Source organism: Strix aluco, chromosome Z, assembly GCF_031877795.1.
Source record: "Strix aluco isolate bStrAlu1 chromosome Z, bStrAlu1.hap1, whole genome shotgun sequence".
Classification (NCBI taxonomy): domain Eukaryota; kingdom Metazoa; phylum Chordata; class Aves; order Strigiformes; family Strigidae; genus Strix; species Strix aluco.
Window position 1 is genome coordinate 26,883,214 of NC_133971.1, and position 19,679 is coordinate 26,902,892.

Here is a 19,679-nt window from a genome sequence, read left to right on the forward strand (position 1 = left end):
ATGCAGAATAGGCAGGGAATGCCTTGCCTACCATCAGGTGGGCATCTTCCTCCCCTCACTTACCAATGGAGTGAAGTCAGCTTTTAATGTGTTGGAATTTAAAGGAGGTAACAGCAAGAATATGGCCATACTCCTTAAGTCTTATGTCACTCATACATGCACTCCGGTGTCTGCAGGCAATAACATAAATCTTTTGAGCAACTTGTGAACTCTTAACACGTGGGTGGCTTTCTCATGATGAATTTTTCAGGTGTATACTGCTGTAAGGGAACCAGCAATGGGATTAGACTTCAGCAGTATGTAGAGAATCTGAGTCTACAAAACTTATTCTGAGGATGTGCATATTGAATGTGTTTCTGCAGTTGCCTGGACTTTTCAAATAACAGTGTACAGTTAAGGCACAAGTTCTTGCAGAAAGTCCTTCTAGAGCTTGTACAAAACGCAGTGGTGCTGTCATGAAACAAAGCAGTTTAATTTCTAGAAGATTGAATTAGAATAGGCTACTAAACTGTTTATCGGTGGTACTAATAAGTAATACTGATGCTTATTGCAGGGAGGTTTTTGTGTTGCTACCCAGCATTGCACTGGCATTCTTTATCTTCTTCATACTTTTTTACCTCTCTGGAAAGCAGTAGAAACAATAAAGGTGACCCCCAGCTTGATGTACAACCTAATGATGGCCAACAGTATTATTTATAGAACTGGTGATAACACTTATCTTCAAAGTCCTGAGCATTATAGAGCCTAGATACTTTGGTTTGCTTGCTTCTGGTGCACTAGAGCAGCCTTTTGTGAGCTGTTTTTCCACCAGTTCCCAGGTTTTCCTTCAAGGACAGGGTAGGTCCTGTGCTTGAAGTTGTTTTTCCTATTGTCTTGCACAGAGGGTGTTGGCTTTCGGCAAATAAAAACAGTCTGTTTCTTTTTGTATCAATGAATAATGATAGTGTGGGAGGTGGTTTTGTACTGGCAGATTAAGTTGAATTTAATATTTTTACTGATATGTGTTATGTCAAATAATATTTTAATAATCAAATATTAGCTTTCTGAAAGTTGCATTGGATAAAACAGTTCTACAAACTCTGAAGTAAGCCTGCTTTTAAACTTAGGTGTTATGAGTAGAGTAGGTAACACTTCAAATTAAATGTCTCTGTATCACTACTGCATGACTTTTTATGGGTTTGGAAGGGTTTAACTAGAACTCTGTTTCTTCTGATGATTCTCGAAGTGCATATGCATACAGGGAAAACTAGTTTGGTTAGAACCTGCTTAATGCATAGTCTGTACATGAAATCCTGTGCCTGTTCATCCGGCTGGTACATAAAACTCCTTTTCACAATTAGCTGTATGTTTGGTAGCTGCAGCCTAATGGCAGAGCAGTTGAATGTGAAGAAGAGTCTACTCAGACATGATACTTGAGACAGAGGTGTCCAGTTTGTTCTGTGTATCATGTATTAAATGTTCTTTTCTAAGGCTAAATTATATTGAGCTTAACTACTTCATGTTAGATTGAGTTTTAAGAAATCTGTGCCTAAACATTTGTCAGTGTGTTTAATTTGGTGCTAATGACTTTGGACAACCTTAAATGGAAATTAACGTGTTGTTAGTTGATTCACTGTTTTGAACTGAGTGGTGCGACCAGAATAATTTCATTAATCTCTATTAAAACTTCTAATTCACTGTCATTCTTTCAGCAATAATTGTCATTGTTACTGTCTTGCATACTGTGTGGAAAACTTCATCCTCACTTAGCAATGTGTCTCAAATGTAATTATAAAGGCTAAAGGTAAAACTACTCTGGTTTTAATTGTCAAGGAAAGGAGGTTTATATGCACAGGGGCTGAAGCAGAAACAGGGTAAGGGTTATTGTCGGGCTTTGACCAATAGTAACCTTTAGACGTGTCTGTTTCCTTTTTTCTGTTTCCCTCTAGTGGTCACACAGGATATTAACTTGGTAGAGGTTAAACACATGAACTGGTATCTTTTCAAATGCATATACATAAATAAACTGACACCGAAGTAATGTGGGTGTATGGAAATTTAATTTGCCCAGTCCTGATCTGTTAGAATGCAGTGTATTATGATATCTTGTGATGGGAGGACGTACTCTCATGCTTCAGGTTGGTGATTTAACGAGCTTTTGGAAATGATCTGAATTTTTATCCTTTTGGATATCTAGATGAGCTCTTTACATGATGCTGGATCATACAGAGCTCTTGACATGATCAAAATTTGCTTCTAAAGTTTTTTGAGGTGTGTATCTTTGCCTTTCTGTATCTGGGAGTAGATCTTAACACTTCAAATGTTTAGACATAATTTCAGTTTAGTATTTTGTTTTTATCATGTTAGACTTGTTCTTGACCCACAGACTAACATGAGAATTATAGAATCAGGTAGTGCTAGTCTTTGTAAACCAATTCATGTTTTCATTTAACTTTTTTACCAATGTTGGTACCTCCATTGTGTATCAGGTGTTTGACTTGCAAATGTTTCTTCTTGTGTAAGCTCTTTTCTGGTTGTCATGCAGAACTGTTCTTTGTTTATCTAATTGTCCTTTCAGAACTTTATAATTGATACTTTCTATCTACTGTGTTAATTTTTTGGAAAAAAACAAATTACTTCTGGACAGAATTATTGCCTAGTTAGTTTGAGCTTAAGACATGTTGCCAAATTGAGGTATGGTTGGAAATGGGTGTAGAACTTACACTGATGGCAGGATCAATGTGCATAAAGAGCTTTTAAACCAGACTGGACTTCATTTCTAAACAAGCATGGTTTTGACACAAATAGAAGGACTATTTTTATGAAACTTCAACCCTGAACAACTTCAGGAATCAGAAGCTATATCAGGAACATGACAGAAAGATGCATGTCCTGGGGAGTCCCTTATTTCATATAACCTTTTTTGTTTGACTGCCATGGATTCCGTCAGCCTCCCCTTGCTTTGAGAGAAATGGGTGTTGAGACTTGATGAAAACAGCAGCTACAGCAAGAAAGGACTAAGAAGAATAGGTTTTGAAAGTCAAGAAAAATGTGTTGGATTTGATAGGGTGCAAAACAAGCACTGTGTTGAAAGTAAACTCTGCTTTTTCCTTGCCTTCTCACAAATTACAGTTTTTAGACTGTAGTTTAAACTGAATGTGTTCTCATGGTTTTCCTTTGGGTTTAAAATCAATTTTTCTTAATTCCTGTGTCAAACATCATATGGACTTTTCTATCTTTGACAGTTCAGACTTTCTCTGCCCTCCAGTGCTTGCTACCTATTGCATACTCAGAGGTATGCCAAGCATTTAATAGAGATTTCTATTTGATGGCTAGATGAATGTCTGAAGATTGAGTGGAGCGAAAAAGTCTGTTCTTGTGTGTAGCAGTGACAAGAGAACTGTTAACTGCACCAGGTGAACAAGAGATTTAATGATCTTTGTGGTTTTTGCAGAATCATTTCTTTGATAGTTTTCCTGCTTGATAAACCTGCTGATGGATTTGTTCTGTGTTGCCGTAAACCTTTCTGTAGCATACTTTCTCCTGTGCAAGTAAGAACCTTGCTTGCACATGTACTGAATTCTAGGGTCTCTTAATATAAAAATGTTTCTTCTGAATAGGCAAAGTGTATGCTTCTGAAGTCTAGGACCAAAACTGACTGACCTGCAACAAGTCGCTTTCCACAAAGGTGAAACAAAAATCTTTGCTGTTTTACCATGGTCTGTCCTTTGAAATCAGATTATGGTCTTTGGACCAAGATTCCTCAGTGTAACACTGACTGTGCAGAGATGATACTACCTTAAATAGGCTGAAAAAACCCCAAACCACCGACCAAGCGGAGTGAGAGGCCGTCATTCCTTCCCTGCCGCTTCACGGAGGGTGTTCCCTAAACGCCTGTTCAGCGTGGACGCCGCGTGCGCTCCCGTCCCCGGGGCTGCCGACGCCAGCGGCGCCCGCCCCGCGTGCCCCGTGCCGGCAGGGCGCGGGCGCCGCCGCCCCTAGCAGACGCGTGGTGGAGCAGCGCGCCGGGCCGGGGCCGGGGCCGCTGCCGCGGGTTTCCCGCCCCGCGCTCGCCTGCGCGCTAGCTCTTGTGCGTCGCCCCTGGCAACGCCCCCTTTCGAACTTCATACACAGCGGTGGTGTAGTAATACTTAGGACAGCTATTAAGTGCAATATAACTGTTATGTAATTTTGTGTAACTGTTAAAAAGAACCGTATGGCAAGTGCTTTCAGTCAGGATCAGAACTTTTCTGTTTTCCAAAGGCACAGTTGCACAAGGACTATCCTTAAACCAAGATCGAGCAGTATGTGTTTGAATGAACTCATTCTTTAAAATCTGTGACTATTTCCTCTAGCTTTGAAAGCATTAAGGCAAATAAGAACCTGTACTTCAGTGCATTGGGAGCTGAGGCCAGAACATCAGTGCTTTTCCTGACAGAGTGCAATAGCAGCGTGGAGACTTCTAGTTCCTGTGTAGCTCTACAGATCCTACTTGAGCCTCTCCTGACAGCCCAGATTCATAGGAGGGACAAATGTAGCCCTCTCCAGTCTTGCTATAGCCTCATGGCCCAGCAGTACAAGCCGCTTATATTTATTGCTAAATATACAGAAGGATGCAGTTATTGACAGCTTGGGTTTTGGTACTTTTTGCTCAGGGAATAGTTTTATTCTGTAAATTCACACTTTGACACAATGGTTCCCAAGCCTGAGGAGCAGGATGGTAAAGGTGTTCTGTTGCTTACCTTCTCTATGGGTCTTGCATGTCCTTCTGCTCAGTGTCCTGGCTCTTCTTCAGTCTGTTTTTGGAGTGCCTGTATCTCCCTATTCAGATTTTGTGGAATCTTAGTATTTAAAGGTGTTGAATTAAGAAGCATTTCTTTCCAGAAGGGGTTGTTAGGCGTTGGAATGGGCTGCCCAGGCAGGTGGTGGAGTCCCCATCCCTGGAGGTGTTCAAGAGGCGGGTTGACATAGCGCTGAGGGATATGGTGTAGTTGGGATCTGTCAGTGCTAGGTTAATGGTTGGACTAGATGATCTTCAAGGTCCTTTCCAACCTAGATGATTCTGTGAATAATATTTGGTGAACAGTTTTCCTGTGTACATTGAGTCAAGAGAATTCACAGAAAAACAGTGCACATCCATGTAATTAAACATGGGTGTAAACTGCATGGATTAAGATTATCAAAGGCCAGTCATTGCCTTTAGTTGCCTCTTCATCAACCTACATTCTCTTCTCTCTGCAATGATTTGTGTTAATACTGCTTCTCAGCCCTCTCCCTTTCTTTAGAAAGCAGTGTGTAGTTCCAGGTCTTATCAGGCTATGTGCTACTGTAGTTCATGCAGCTGCTAGAGGCTTATTTTCTGCGGGCAACACATGGTGACTTAGCAAAAGTATATGGAGTTTGAGAAGTAAAGACCCAAAAGATAATTGTTACTTAGATTGGACAAGTGAGTATAGCAGAATAATTTTAGGGCTATAGTTTCTATTTTTTCAATTGTCTTATACTTATTTTTAAACTCAGAATTCCTGTTTTTTTCCTCCTGTGCACATAGTATGCTTACTTACTATGGAATTGCAACATTTATCACTGTTGGAGGAAAAATATGTCTACATTTCCTTTTCCAGTTGCAAAGAAAGGTCACATTAGAAGCTTTTTTGCTTTCTACTATGTAGTCTCCTGCACTGTGTTTGGCAGGACTGTAGGCAGGGGCAATCATCATCCAGCTGCTGTGACCTGAATTGTGAAATTCCCATCTCTGCTTTCCTGCTAATAACTACCTTGTTTTTGAAACCTTAAATTTTCATTGTCAGCAGCTGTGGAACAATTGAAAAATTAGGCCTACAGACACATGTTAATTGTATCTTTAACTTCAATCCTCAGAAGTGCATACCAGACTGCCCTACATGTAGTGTCTGTGGTGTTATTAACTGTCTGCAGCCATCCCTAGGTAGCCCTTCTATAGCTCAGCAGTAACCCTTCAAGTATATGTTGAAGGATTTGCAACAAGTCTAAAAATTGCCCTCAGAACATAGACGTTTTACAGGGCTTGGCTGCTTAGTCCTCACCAAGTCTTTCACAGTACCTTCCAACTCGTTCATTTTGCATGTTTACTTTTTTCTACATTCTTGTTTTTTATAAGATATTGTGGTTTGATCTTTTGGATGTTTTAGTATGATTTTTCACAAATACTGCAGAGAGCACGATTAGAGTCAGTATCCTAATGTCTGTTCCGTCACCTCCTAGGGTGAGCCATATGCCTTAGAGGGAGGAGCTGCCTGCTGCTAGTGTTATGTAAAATAATAAATAATTTATAATGCTAACTGAAAATATCTGCCTTGGTAGACAAACAGATTGGAAATGCTTGACAGGCACTAAATTGAGACATAATCAAAAAAATTCCTTGAAGACATGGGAGAATAATCTGCTTTATTTGATTTTTTTTTTTAAGTGGGAGAGCTTTCCTGTGAGTCTGTGCTTTACTCAAGAGTATTATTGACCCACTTTAGGAAATCCTTAACTGGCGGATCAGTGTGAGCCATAATGGAGGTCTGCAATATGATTCTGCAAACACTTAGCTATTTTACTGAAAACAGCTTTTCGGAAGTACTGCCTTGTTGCTGATACCAGGACCAGTTCCAGTAAAGTATCACATGAAGCTTTGGATCATGTGGCTCTTTCCTCTCATCTATCATAAAAGGATAAATGGATTTTGTGCACCGCCTTAGAAAGCTGAAGGTGTTGCAATGTACTAACAAATGCCAATTTTAGTGTAGCTTTGAAGCTATAATATATGCATGGAATTTCAAAGAACTGCATCTATATACTGAGCATGGTAGTTTATCATTAGTGCTTGATGGTATGAATTAATACAACTTCTGGAAGTTATTTTGTTTTCAAGCAAAGACTGTTAGCTTCTATCATATGGACTCCACCTGCTTTTCCAGTTTTTATCTTGGGAAATTAAATTGTGTAAACAGAAGAAGCTTGTGTCAACATTCCTCTTTTCAATGTAATTGCATTTTTCTGCAGTGAATAGTTAATGATGATCTGCTTTGCAAGATATAAATGCGGCAGTGACCTGCTCTCGTTTAGATGTTGCGGTAGTAGAATGGTGGGGCTTTGCACGATGTTTTCTTTCATTGTTTGTGTTAAGCTGCTTGCATGTGTCTGCTGTGAGCTGCGTGGCTTGTCTCTGCATAAGTTATAAAGGAATACTTACCTTCTGTTTCTTTGGACAAATAAGTATTCTTGATATAATTTTCATTTCTTTCCCCTTGATTATGAAAACAGAATTACGGTGGTTTTGTGAACATGATCCATAAATGCACATGCTTTGGATTCATGTTGTGTGCTGTTCAGTCTGCTGTTCCATCTGCTGAGTTTGCTTCATGGTTGCAAATAGTTAAAACTGCCTAAATGCTTTTTACATAGCACCTTTTTGTTGGTAGGGTTTGCAACCTGATAGTTGTATATAGCTGATAGCTGTGTATGCTGTCTTGTATACGATTATGAAGCACAGGTAAACTGTTTTAGTGGAATTATCACCAGCATAAATGACAGTCAAATAAATACACTGCTGAAAAGGTACCATAAAAAAATAAAGCTTACATATTGATAAGGGAAGAAGTCTTTTTTTTCACCCTCACCTTCATTTTGTGAAGTAAATTAACTGATCATTGACTGTATGGGTAATATTTGAAAGAAAAGTATTTAATTCAAATGTAGAATATAAATCACCAGATTTTCTACTTCTGTTACATCTATTCTTATAAGTTCTGTTCTTATAAATACTATTAAGATGTGACTTTGATTAAATCTTCAAATAGAGAAATTCAGAAATTTCACTTCCTAAGCTTAAATCCAGGTTTTGCGTAGGTGTGTCTTTCTCAGTTGAAGGAGAAAGCAATCGGGAGACATTTGCTGTCCTTAGTTAAAATGCTCTGACCTTAATGCAGTGGATATTTTGGCTGCATTTTGAAGCTGATCTGTTAAGTCATATTCTGTAGAACTGAAATTTTACCTTCTTTCTAGTGTGTACAACTTAGAGAAAATAGAATGAGTCCCCCTGTCAAACTGACATTCAGACATCTTAATATTTGTAGCATATGAATAAGTAAACGCTGAAGTTACCAATAAACAGTGAACTTTTAGATTTGCATTTAGAGGAAATTTTAAAAGAAATGTTTCATGCTGCAAAATGTTTGACTCTTAGAAAATGCTCTTTTGAGGTTTATACTCTTAAACACTTCCGAAACGAAATAATTGTATGCCCAAAACTTACTTGTCCTTTTAAAAATCCTTTTATTCCCTTACCTACTTCATTTTTACTTATCAAGCCTTTGGAGGACTTAAAGTCCATAAAAGAGCCAAAAGCCCTTACTTGAGTATTTGCACAAAAACCCTAATCAAACCCTCATTATTTGATTTCTGTTATACTTAAAGTTACAACCCAGTGAGCTAAGGTATAATCTTTGCACTTAATTGCATTGCAATTCAAAATGTGGTCCAGTATCCCAGATACATTACTAAAACTGGGTATACTGCTTAACACTTGAACTAATGTTCTGAAAAAGGCCCATATATCCAGTGTGAATGTTTTGAACAAAAAGCCTATATCAATAGATATTTTAAAGCCAAGTTTTAAAACAAATAAATAGTAGGACTAATTCTTTAAAACCAGAGCTTTTAGCACTTTAGCTATTTTTTAGGACTGTTGCTCAGTATAAAATAGCTTCAAATGCGTGATTTATAGCAGAAATTACTAAATGATCAATATATCCTTATAATATGACTTAATAAGGAAACTGTCTTGTATTCTATCATTTCACTCTAAGCTGTCATTAAACATAAACTTTTATTTCTGCTAGTTCAGATAAGTTGCAGTATTTCTAATTTTTTGCTAAATGAAGCAATGAACTTCAGATGTGCCTCATTAAAACTTTTGAACTTTCAAGTACCCTTTTTTTTAATTCTAAGTTGATTATCACTTTGCTGGCTTCCACCAAGACTTATTGGAGTACCTCCTTCTAACTACACTTGCATTTCTTGATCATATTCATTTTTCAACTCTGCTTCTGCTTTAGATACTCATCCTGTTTCTCTACTGATTCCACCTGATTCTTTAAATGGGCCAGATAGAAATTGACTCTTGGCTCCTTCTTGCTTGTTTTTTCTGGATAATCTCATTCAGAAATGTTTGTTCAAGAACTGTGCTGACAACTCTGGGTCTCACATTTCTCTCTTCAGTCATACCTTAATTTCTCTAAAACTGTGTTTCTCTGCCACTGCTCCTTTGTAACCTAAACATACATATGTTATCCCACACATTGCATTATTGTCCAGTACTCTAAGTTTGTTTGCATCTTTGTTTATCAGCACTCTCCTGCCATCCCAAAGCCTATGCAGTTTTCAGTTTTTATAGAAAAAGTACAACAGCTAGAATTTCATCATTGCTTCTTGTTTGTTCTGTATCATTTGTCTCCCCTTCTTCCTGCCCCATCTAAATTTCTATGCTACTGCAGAATTTATTTCTGTCAACACTCCTTCACAACGTTGTCACTGTCTACTTGATCAAACTTACCTATTAACAGTATTTCAAATATTACTCTGAACCATCTGTTTATTTCTTACATTCTCTTTCAGGGGTTTTATTCTCCTTTGCCATGTACAGGCCATTTATGTTAACCTTTAGGGAAATACTTTCTTCCAGTTCCTCAGTATCTGCTTCTGTTTGATTTGTGAGGAAATTTGTCAAACTTTGTTATTTTTAGATTTTTTTAATGTTAGTTTAATCAAGATAATTTTTCATTATTTAATGAGTTTCTATTATTGTCTTCTACATCTTGCTTTTAGTATCTTACGTTGTTTTATGTAGATGTTTGTTCTTTGTAAAAAATAATTTCAGTCTAGTATAAAGATTTTGCTAAAGTAGCCTGGAACAAGGAAGAAAAAAACTTGATAGCAGTAATTGTCTGTTTTTCTATGATCTCTATCTTGCTGCTTTTAGAAATAAAATGGCACTATGTGAATGATTGGAAGGATTGATTGAGGCTGTCTTCAAATTGAACCATGTTAATCCCCTGATTAATTATAGACTACTGTAGGTTTTTGAACGCTGTGTGAAAATTGCTTGGTAGGGATTACGTAAACCAAACTAATGGAACATTGTCCCTTTTTTGAACCCTTGAATATATGTTGCCTTGTTCTTTTGGAGGCATATAATAGGTTGTGGATAACTAATTGTTTACAGATCATTATGGTAACAAAATAGATTCGTAGTAACTTTGCAGATGCTGCATCAACATCTTAAATATGCAGGCACAATTTAAAACCCTGCAGTTTCCTGATAAGAAGCAAATGGACAGGTTTCGGAGGAAATTGCATTAATCTCACTTTCATGATTTCTTTTTTATTAAAAGCCTCAGCACTGTAGTTTTGTGTGTTGTGTTTTTTAGACTGAATCTGGCTATGGATCAGAGTCAAGTTTACGACGTCATGGATCCATGGTGTCTCTTGTTTCTGGAGCAAGTGGATACTCTGCAACATCCACCTCTTCGTTCAAGGTTAGAGAATAAATTTTTCTTAGTATTAGTGTGTAACTAACACATGCAACTGGAAAATAAATAACCTATGTGAAGACTCATTCACACAATTATAGAAAAATATTTGATTTACTACGTTAGTAATTCATCATATGATGAACAGATCATACAGGAAGCTCTCTTGTGCCTTTGTGCAGTCATTCCTTTTAAACTGTGGTGTCGTCTTCCAGTGGCAAGAAAGTAAAACCTGTGGGAGCATTTATTAGCCTTTCCTAGTCTGTGTCAGAATATCAGGCCCTCTAAGTGAAAAGGAATGCTGATTCTGTGACTTAATAAATTTGATTAATACTGACTGACAAATGATGACTTTCCTTGTCTCATGCATATGAATATTTAACATCTGAGCTTGTGTGAGCTGTACTTCTGGGAAAACAGAAGAGGAGCAACACACTAAAGCGGACTAAAGATTGGAACAGAGATCTTAAACTAGAGCTGACTGGTTTCTGGTGAAATAGGCATAAAGTTGGTAGCATGCAAGATTGCATTTTTAATGAGCTTTTGAGTGCTCTAAAGTAGCAGATGCAGTCAAGAGGAAAAATTGATACCAGTGGACGAAATGAATAGGGAACACTTGTATAGTTTCTTCTAACATTAACAGTATTTCATAGCTGCTGATATCTAAAATGTCCTTAGTGTACTTGAATTTGGTTTTCATAGGTGCAGAAATCCAATTTTTTTAATCTATGCACTGAACTATTGCTGAGTATGTAGAAGCATTTCAGGCTTTTTTCTCTTGTATTTTCAGAAGGGCCATAGCTTACGGGAGAAGCTTGCAGAAATGGAAACCTTTAGAGACATCTTGTGTAGACAAGTTGATACTTTACAGAAATACTTTGATGCCTGTGCGGATGCAGTTTCCAAAGACGAACTCCAGAGGGACAAAGGTAAAACTGTAGCTGAAAAACTCTTTATCTCCATAGAATTTAGCTTTTTACACAGTAATAGCCCTTGAAATAGTTACTATAGCATTTACAGCCATATAAATAAAACATGTACCTTAAATTTACTCTTTAGTATAGGAGTCAGATATTTCTGCATGAACAGTGTAACTATTGTCACTTCAGAAGCTGGAGTCCCATAAAAATCTGCTTAACTTAATATTAACCTGTAGCTGTCACCTGTATGAAAGAAATGCTCTTTTAAGGATTTGCTGTTAGGGAAGAATTAATCTTGTGAGGGTAAATAATTGAAGTTAATTTATCGCTGTGTTTCTTACCTTTTAGTTTGAAAAAACAATAGGATATTAGTTTCGATAGAAACAATATATTCTTTAAAAAAGGCAAAGATGATGCCATAATGAATGCCCCCAAGATGTATTGGCTGGAACTAGAGCACTGAATGCACACTTGAAGCCCTAGTAGACTCAGGTGTGGATGTCTACATGTCTCGGAATTGCTCTTCTCAGAGCACAGCTTTTTGCTTTAGGAGGGTGCATGGATATGACACTTAAATTCATCCCTGGGTTTGTTCTGGAAGCCTGAAACTTTTGGTAGTAAGAAAACATTAGGTAGTACAATACCACTTCTTTGCGAACTTTATAGTATAGAAGAGTAGGCAGTTGCTGAACAGTGACTCCCTGCCTATCCAGCTGTACCACCAAAATAATGTTGTTACCATAGAATGGAATGTTAAACTTCAACACTGAGCAAATGTTAGTGTTCTGATGGTTTCTGAAAGTAATGTTGATAGCGATCTTGGATCCAAAAAAAAAAAGAGGGTGTGTTCATGACTGTTGTAGAAAAACATCTTAAATGCTGCTTAGCCATGAAGATACTCTTAGTTCTTTCTTGCACACTAAAGAGTTGCACAACCTTTCTCATTCTCATGACACTCGCTCTCAAATTTAGTGGTAGAAGATGATGAAGATGATTTCCCTACAATGCGTTCTGATGGGGATTTTTTACATAACAGTAACAGCAGTAAGGAAAAATGTAAGTATGTCCCACTTTTTCACTGACAATTCATATGAATGCTGTGATAAGCCTGATACGAGACAGATGTTTATACTCTATTCTAAGCAGAAACTGGCAAGAATAGTTATTTAAATGTATGTGACAGGAAGTTCTTATGTTATTCATTAGCTGCTTTTCATGATTCTCTGAGTTACTCTTAATTCACACAACTATTAATGCAAGCTTGTCAAGCTGGGATTTCCTATTCCATGTCCAGCCACTTTCACTACAAAATTCTGTTGAAACAGCTGCATCATTCAGATATTGGCAACTGAGATTTGTAACACGTAATTGCAGTTTTTCTTTTAAGTGTTACCTGCTTCAGGAGTGTGGCGGAGCACAGTGCTTTTCCAGTTAGGTATGTCCCAGTATGTTTTTTCCAAGTTCTATGGCTACATAATAGTTAAGTCAACTTTGTTACTGATTCTCACTCATAACAATTTTAGCACTTTTTTACTGTTTCCCGTTGTTACAATGAACACAATTCTGATTTTTACTCTTATCTTATATTGATCTAGTTATTGTGCTCCATCCATGCAGTAGCTGTTCTAGAAATCTGATACTTCTGGCCTGGCAGAAGTTGTGTATGCATTTAAAATCTGTTTGCATTCTTCTTAGAGTTTTTGTTTCCTGACTGAAATACTTTAGTGTTTACATTCTCTAGATGTTGACAATTCAGTCCTAAGGTATTTCTTACTTTGATTTGCAAAACTTCGGAGTTGCACCACCTCCAGTTTCAGATGTGATGGAATCTTCCAAAGCAAAAGTGTTTTTAAAATTGTAAGCACTTTGATCAAGAACCTGGAAAGTATATGATTGAAATAAACCTTTTCTGTGTCTTCTGTTTTGTTTTTAATTGGCTGTTGTCCCCATATGTTACATCTTTCCTTGCTGTATTTAAGTGCTCTTTCTAGAGTATAGCCAAAACTGTTACGTGGAAAGAGGAAAGGAAATGGAAGGAGCTTTCAGGATACTTCCAGAATTCATCATATGAATAGATTTTTTTTCAATTATATAAAGTGCTTGCTCTACTGAGTATTAATCATAATGCTGATTTCAGAGGTTAAGTAGCGTATAACCCTGAAGTTTTGAATAAATCTTTCTTGCCTCTTGTCACCAAAGATAAACAAGCTTGCAATGCTCACTTGTAAGCAAGTGCACAGTTCCACTAACCCTATTGTGTGTATAAGTGTACATTTTTCTGAGGACTGTTAAGTCAGAGCAAATTTCAGAAAACTGAAAAGGCCTTCTTTAAAAAATGTTAAGTGAGAATTTAATTTTACTGCATGATTCATTTTGAAAGAGATGTCTTCATCAAACTTAGTTTTTGTAGGATCATGTAGGAGCTTCAGCTTTAGAACAATGTATGTTTAGAACATTTCTTCATATCTACATTCTTTTGGTTTATCTGCTATATATGCACATACAATATGGGGAATGTCATTAGGAAAGTTTATATTTTTAGTACATCTGGTCATCTTAGAATATTTAAATGCAAAGTAACTTTTTTCATTAGCCGTTTAAGAGGAATTTTGTAAGAAGTTCTGTATCAAGTCTGTGGGAACTTATATGCTAAGAAGTTGCAATGTATTATGGATATCTGGATATAAACTCACTATAGCTCACTACAGAAAATTTCTGCAACCACTTGCTTTTTGCAGAACTTCTAATTCCAGTTATGATTCCTGATTCCATTAAATTCACTTTCCATCAATTATTTCTATGAAAAGCTTTATCTCCATTTTAGTTTTTCTGTGCCTCAGTTTGATTTCTAAGGGCCACATTCATTAAATATTTAGTAGCTGAGTGCTGCAAAGCTTGATTAGAAATGAAAAAATAGTCTGCAGTAAAGTGCAATCAAAAGTCATAAGTGATGCAGTGGGAGAAGTAGATGGCTCACGTTAGAGAGCCATGCCCATGCGTTGGGCAGAAAACTAGTCAGACTAACCGATTATTAAAGATTTCATTTCAACTTCACTGTTTTCTAAAGCTTAGCCTTAGAGCAGCTGTAAAGATTATTTGGTTTCTCATATTTCAGGTTCCCTTCTTGAAGTCCCTATCCAGTCCTGGAAGGACTGGAACAATCTTTTTAACTGTAACTGAGAAGTGGTTGCCTGTTTATTCTGGGGCTGTTCTGGAGTCAGTGCTCCAGCAAGTGAGAAGCATGGATTCAACCTATTATTTCGCGTACTATGATAAGGACGAGTGTTTGAGCCTACTGTTCAAACCGCTAGTACACTAATCCAGTGCTCAAATCAGTAGATTCAAGATCGACTTAAGGGACCATATTCACACTAACTTTTGAAATTTGTTCCCTTCTGCACCTTTACTGGACAGGACGAGAAAGTTAACATGGCTATAGAGATTTGTGTACTACTATGAAGTTGTTTTGAATAGGGAGGCTTTTTCTTTCCCATGTTCTTCTAACATGTTCCCATGTGAGGATCATTGAGTGAAGAGCTAGGAAGAGTACTATGAAGGTATTTAAACTTATTGGTCACTTTCCAATTAAAAAAATCTGGTAACTGAAACAATGATAACTTGTATAAAACAGCAAGGGTGAGTCTGGCTGATGCATACTTACCCACTGGGATCTTATATTCTAAGAATGTAGAATTTTGATCAGGAAGTGTTCCCGTCCGCTTCGGAAAATGAGCATATTTGGATTGAAGTTACAGAACAATAAGAAGAGCAGGTGAAACGTACTTAAGGAACCTCCCTGAAGACAGAAAGTGTTTTTTTACAGTAACTATAAAGATGGAAATGGTACAGAGACTGAAGGAGAGATTTGATGTAAAACAGTGGGATTTATGCTGGGGTTTTGTGCTTTGAATGGAGGAAGAATATTCACCAATGTATTGCTGAAATAATGGGGAGGTTCTCAGAGGAAAACTGATCATATTGATCCTGCTACTGTCTGCAAAAGATCAACAACAGTGGATCTCAATAAATGGGTCATGCACCTGAAGGTTTCTTTTTCGCTTAGTGACATAAGATGCTAAGGTGCATAAAAGGAAAAAGATAAAGGAGCATTTTCTACTTACTGTCTTTAAAATAATTTTCTGTTTCACTGGAAAACAGTTTGATCAAACACATGATGTTTGGGACATCTGGGAGAGAGTTATGAACAGAATCTTAGGAACAAGAAGGGAAAACTTGACCTATCATAACAGGCATAGAAGTGCAGGAGAGGAGGGCTAAAGAGCTGTTGAAAGCTAAAGCATGGTATGAAAAATCCTTTGTATGAAAGGCAAGAGAACAATTCAGAAATAAAGCAAAATGCTTAAATAATTAACCTTGGAACAACCCGGAGGATGTTGAAATTGAAGTTAAAGTATGAGAGAAATCATCCCACTGCTTTTTTCAGTTGGCTGCGTGCAGTTTGATCACCAAGCTAGAAGAGCAGTTACAGTGGTAAGAACACTTTCCTATTAGACTTTGCCTTGAACTATAGAGATCTCCTGATGTCGGATTTCATTTTGAAACACTAAATTTGTAGTTGACATGAAAAAAAGCATAAAAAAGGAATAGGAAAGGTGTTTGGGATCTCCAAATAGAAAATCTCCTGAAAAATATTTTTAATGTGCTGAAGCTCAACTGTTACTGAGGCAAGGCTTGAGGCCACCTTCCAACATGTTCCAGGAAGAAAATGTCTCCTGTGATTAGGAAAAAATCAAAATACTCCCATGCATTGTAAGAAATGAGTGACCATCTCTTCAAAGAAGCAAGTTCTGCATCTTTCTGCAACAAGTTTGATTTTGCCCAGAATTATAATGGCTGAAAGGAAGTATGGACTCTGACTTTAAAACTGCAAGCCCTGCATGTATCACTGCAACTTTGAGACTAGTCATTAAAGAATGGCTTAGAATATATGATGACTGAAACTGTATGGAAGTATTAATGAGCTGTAGCTGAGACTTAAAGATACCCAGGAAAAAAAGCTGGCTTTTTTCCAGGAAATGAGGCTGTGTTGCTGCATTTCCCTTACAATCAACCATAGAGATTTCTGAAATGATAAACTGTTTCAGCCACTGATAGTTTCTTCAGCATGTCTAGCATGTTGTATAACTAAGAGAGAAAAATCACATCTAGAAGTGTATCTGTGCTGGTAAGCCTGCACGTGAACAATCTACACCAACACAGCAAATTATTAGTATAAATAGTATTTTTCGGTTGTGAAGTGTTACGGGTAAAGCTCTTGTTGTGCAATTTTCATTATTCTCAGTGAATCCACTGCATCGTCTCCTTGCCAGCTTATACCACTTTCAGTCTCAGACTCCTCCGTGTTCCCTCTGCAGCTGTTAGGGGGAGGGAGAGCTGCTCTGCTCATTGTTTCTGAAACAGATTTTTCTTTCTCTTATTTTACTTTTTTCTCCAGCCCCCATCATCTTTACGTTTTAGGGAGTATTCTTCATTAACATGAGACAAAAACAGCTGTATTCTACCACAGTGTGTATGCTTATTGAGGTATTTGAAGTAGTGTGTGGTCTGTAATTATCTGTTTGAAAAATAGTTTTACTCCTTGTGAAATGAGGGCGTATAAAACCTCTAGAGACCTAAACCATTGCTTAAGACCATTGCTCAAGATTGCCTTCTGTTCCTGAAGTGTAGATAGTGTGTTTGAGGAGGTTGAGGGGAGACCTCATCGCCCTCTACAACTACCTGAAGGGAGGTTGCAGAGAGCTGGGGATGAGCCTCTTTAACCAAGTAATAAGTGATGGGACAAGAGGGAATGGCCTCAAGTTGCACCAGGGAAGGTTTAGGCTAGATATTAGGAAGTATTTCTTCACAGAACGGTAGTTAGGTGTTGGAATGGGCTGCCCAGGGAGGTGGTGGCGTCCCCATCCCTGGAGGTGTTCAAGAGGCGGGTTGACATAGCGCTGAGGGATATGGTGTAGTTGGGAACTGTCAGTGCTAGGTTATCGGTTGGACTGGATGATCTTCAAGGTCCTTTCCAACCTAGGTGATTCTGTGATTCTGTGTTCTGCCATTAGAGAACAGCAATTGTATCTCTTCCCTCAAGAACTGAACTTCTTGAAAGCTCTGCTTTGCCCTGACAGACTGACATTGTATAAACTTACACAAATATTTATTTGTACTTTTTAAATGATAACAGTGGCATGCTGACGGGGGGGGGGGGGGGGGGGGGCAGGGAGCAATACCCAACTAGGTGGTAAGTCATTAGCTTGCCACATGGCATAAGCCTGAGTTATTTTAACTTGCTGGGCTCAGTCAGCTTCAACATGAATGTTACTTGTGCTTTCTAATATTTTCTGACATTAATGTGTAGTGTTGAATTTGTTATTATGTCAACCTACATATGAATTTGACATATAATAGGTACTTTTTCTGTCACACATTTTAATGACTTGTTTAAATAGCCTTAGCAACAGATGGCTTCGTTGACAGCATGAAGTAGTTGTTAGAACTGCAAAACCCACAGTACTTGGATAATTCAACACACTTGATACTTTTATCTTATATCATACCTTTTTACTTCAAATCTATAATTACCTGCTTAAAGCAACCTTGAATGTTACATTTTGGGTTTGGTTGCGTTTTGAAATCGTTCCTTTCTTAGTGCTGTATCAGATGTTTTAAGGTTGCTCTGTGTTAATTAGGCCGCACTTCAAGCTGTCAAACTGCTATTGTTACAAAGTATTACCACTCCCTCCACCCACATGATTTGCAGAGTAATACAGCATTAGAAGCAGACTTGAAATACAGTATAGCAAGATGAAGCTGAAGAGATGTGTCCCTCCTTTTGAATCTTTTTCCTTATCCTGTGGGTAGCTGAAAATTATTAGCATTTTTTATTTCTATTTTTAAATTAATTTTCGAGACACTCTATTTTCTTCAAACATTTCTAATATAAAACATTCATGTAAAATGCTTGTTTGAGTTAAAGGCAGCTGTCAGTGAATGTTTCATGTATGTTTTTAGTGTTTCCGCATGTGACACCCAAAGGCATTAATGGCATAGACTTTAAAGGAGAAGCTATAACTTTCAAGGCAACTACTGCTGGAATCCTTGCTACACTCTCTCATTGTATTGAACTCATGGTAAAACGTGAAGAAAGCTGGCAAAAGAGGCTAGATAAGGTAAGATCATTTTCGTCTTTTGCTGAAAAAAAAAAAAGCTGCTTTAGCTTGAAATTTAAGTTTCAATTGAGCTGTTAACTTTTTTCCAGTTATTGCTTTAATTTTTATGTACGGCACTTACTAATTTTAGGTGCATTCATTATTACTCCTATAAAACACTAAAGCCTCATCCTGATTGGTGATGTAGTAACATTATTGATCATAGTCTTTCTTTTCCCAGCCCTTGTTCAGATAGATGTAAAAAATAAAGGATTCTGTAGAGAACCTGACAGTATTCCATAGTAGTGTTGCTTGCAGCCTTCTAAAAGAGACCTAATTATCCATGCTTGCAAAATGATGTGCAAATCTCTGAAATGTTCGTGGTATGAGATGGTGACACTACTGAGAACAACCAGTTCTAACTTAAATGTCTCTAAGATACAATTATTTCACTTTAGGAGGTTGAAGAGATTAGCTCATGTTTTATATGAAATGGTTACATTTTTTAGGTGTGTGGTATTAGAATATCTGTTATTCTAATGGCAGTGATAGTTCATGCTAAGTCTACTCAACCACTATAGCAACTCGAAAGGAGCAGTGTCTCCTCATGAAATGTGCTGGAGCCATGGCAAGGTTGTACTTCAGGCTTTGGTTTCTAGAATCATGCCATCACTGGTTGATGTCCTGTGCAGTCCTCTAGTTGTTGTTGTTGTCTCTTGTTTTTCATTTAACAAGTTTCCATGTGGTGTATGTCACACTTCAGATCTTACTCTGTATATTTTATTGGTACACAATTCAAACAGTGAATGCATTTAGACAAAATACATCATGTTTGAATACTTGCCCCTGTTTCTTGGTTCTTCTTTGTCCATATGTTAAAGGCCTGTAGGTATATTATGACTTCTGTCAACACTCAGTTTGTTACTCATTCATCTAAGTAGTTGGAGGAATCACAGTGAATCAAAGACTTGAAGCTTGTTCATAGGATCATAGGCTAACTCAGGTTGGACTTGAGACCTCAAGAGGTCTGTCTCTCTCTCCAACCTCCTGCTTAAAGGAAGGACAGT

The 19,679-nt window shown here is 37.5% G+C and overlaps 1 protein-coding gene across 2 annotated transcripts in view; it reads left to right on the forward strand.

The window, feature by feature from the left end:
- Positions 1–19,679, forward strand: part of CERT1 (ceramide transporter 1) — a 75,430-nt gene that overhangs the window by 35,290 nt on the left and 20,461 nt on the right. For both annotated transcript variants that reach the window (XM_074811663.1, XM_074811664.1), the window contains exons 4-7: positions 10,434–10,541; positions 11,326–11,464; positions 12,428–12,511; positions 18,476–18,633. In XM_074811663.1, coding sequence (XP_074667764.1) covers positions 10,434–10,541; positions 11,326–11,464; positions 12,428–12,511; positions 18,476–18,633 — 489 coding nt within the window. The remainder of the gene's footprint in view (positions 1–10,433; positions 10,542–11,325; positions 11,465–12,427; positions 12,512–18,475; positions 18,634–19,679) is intronic.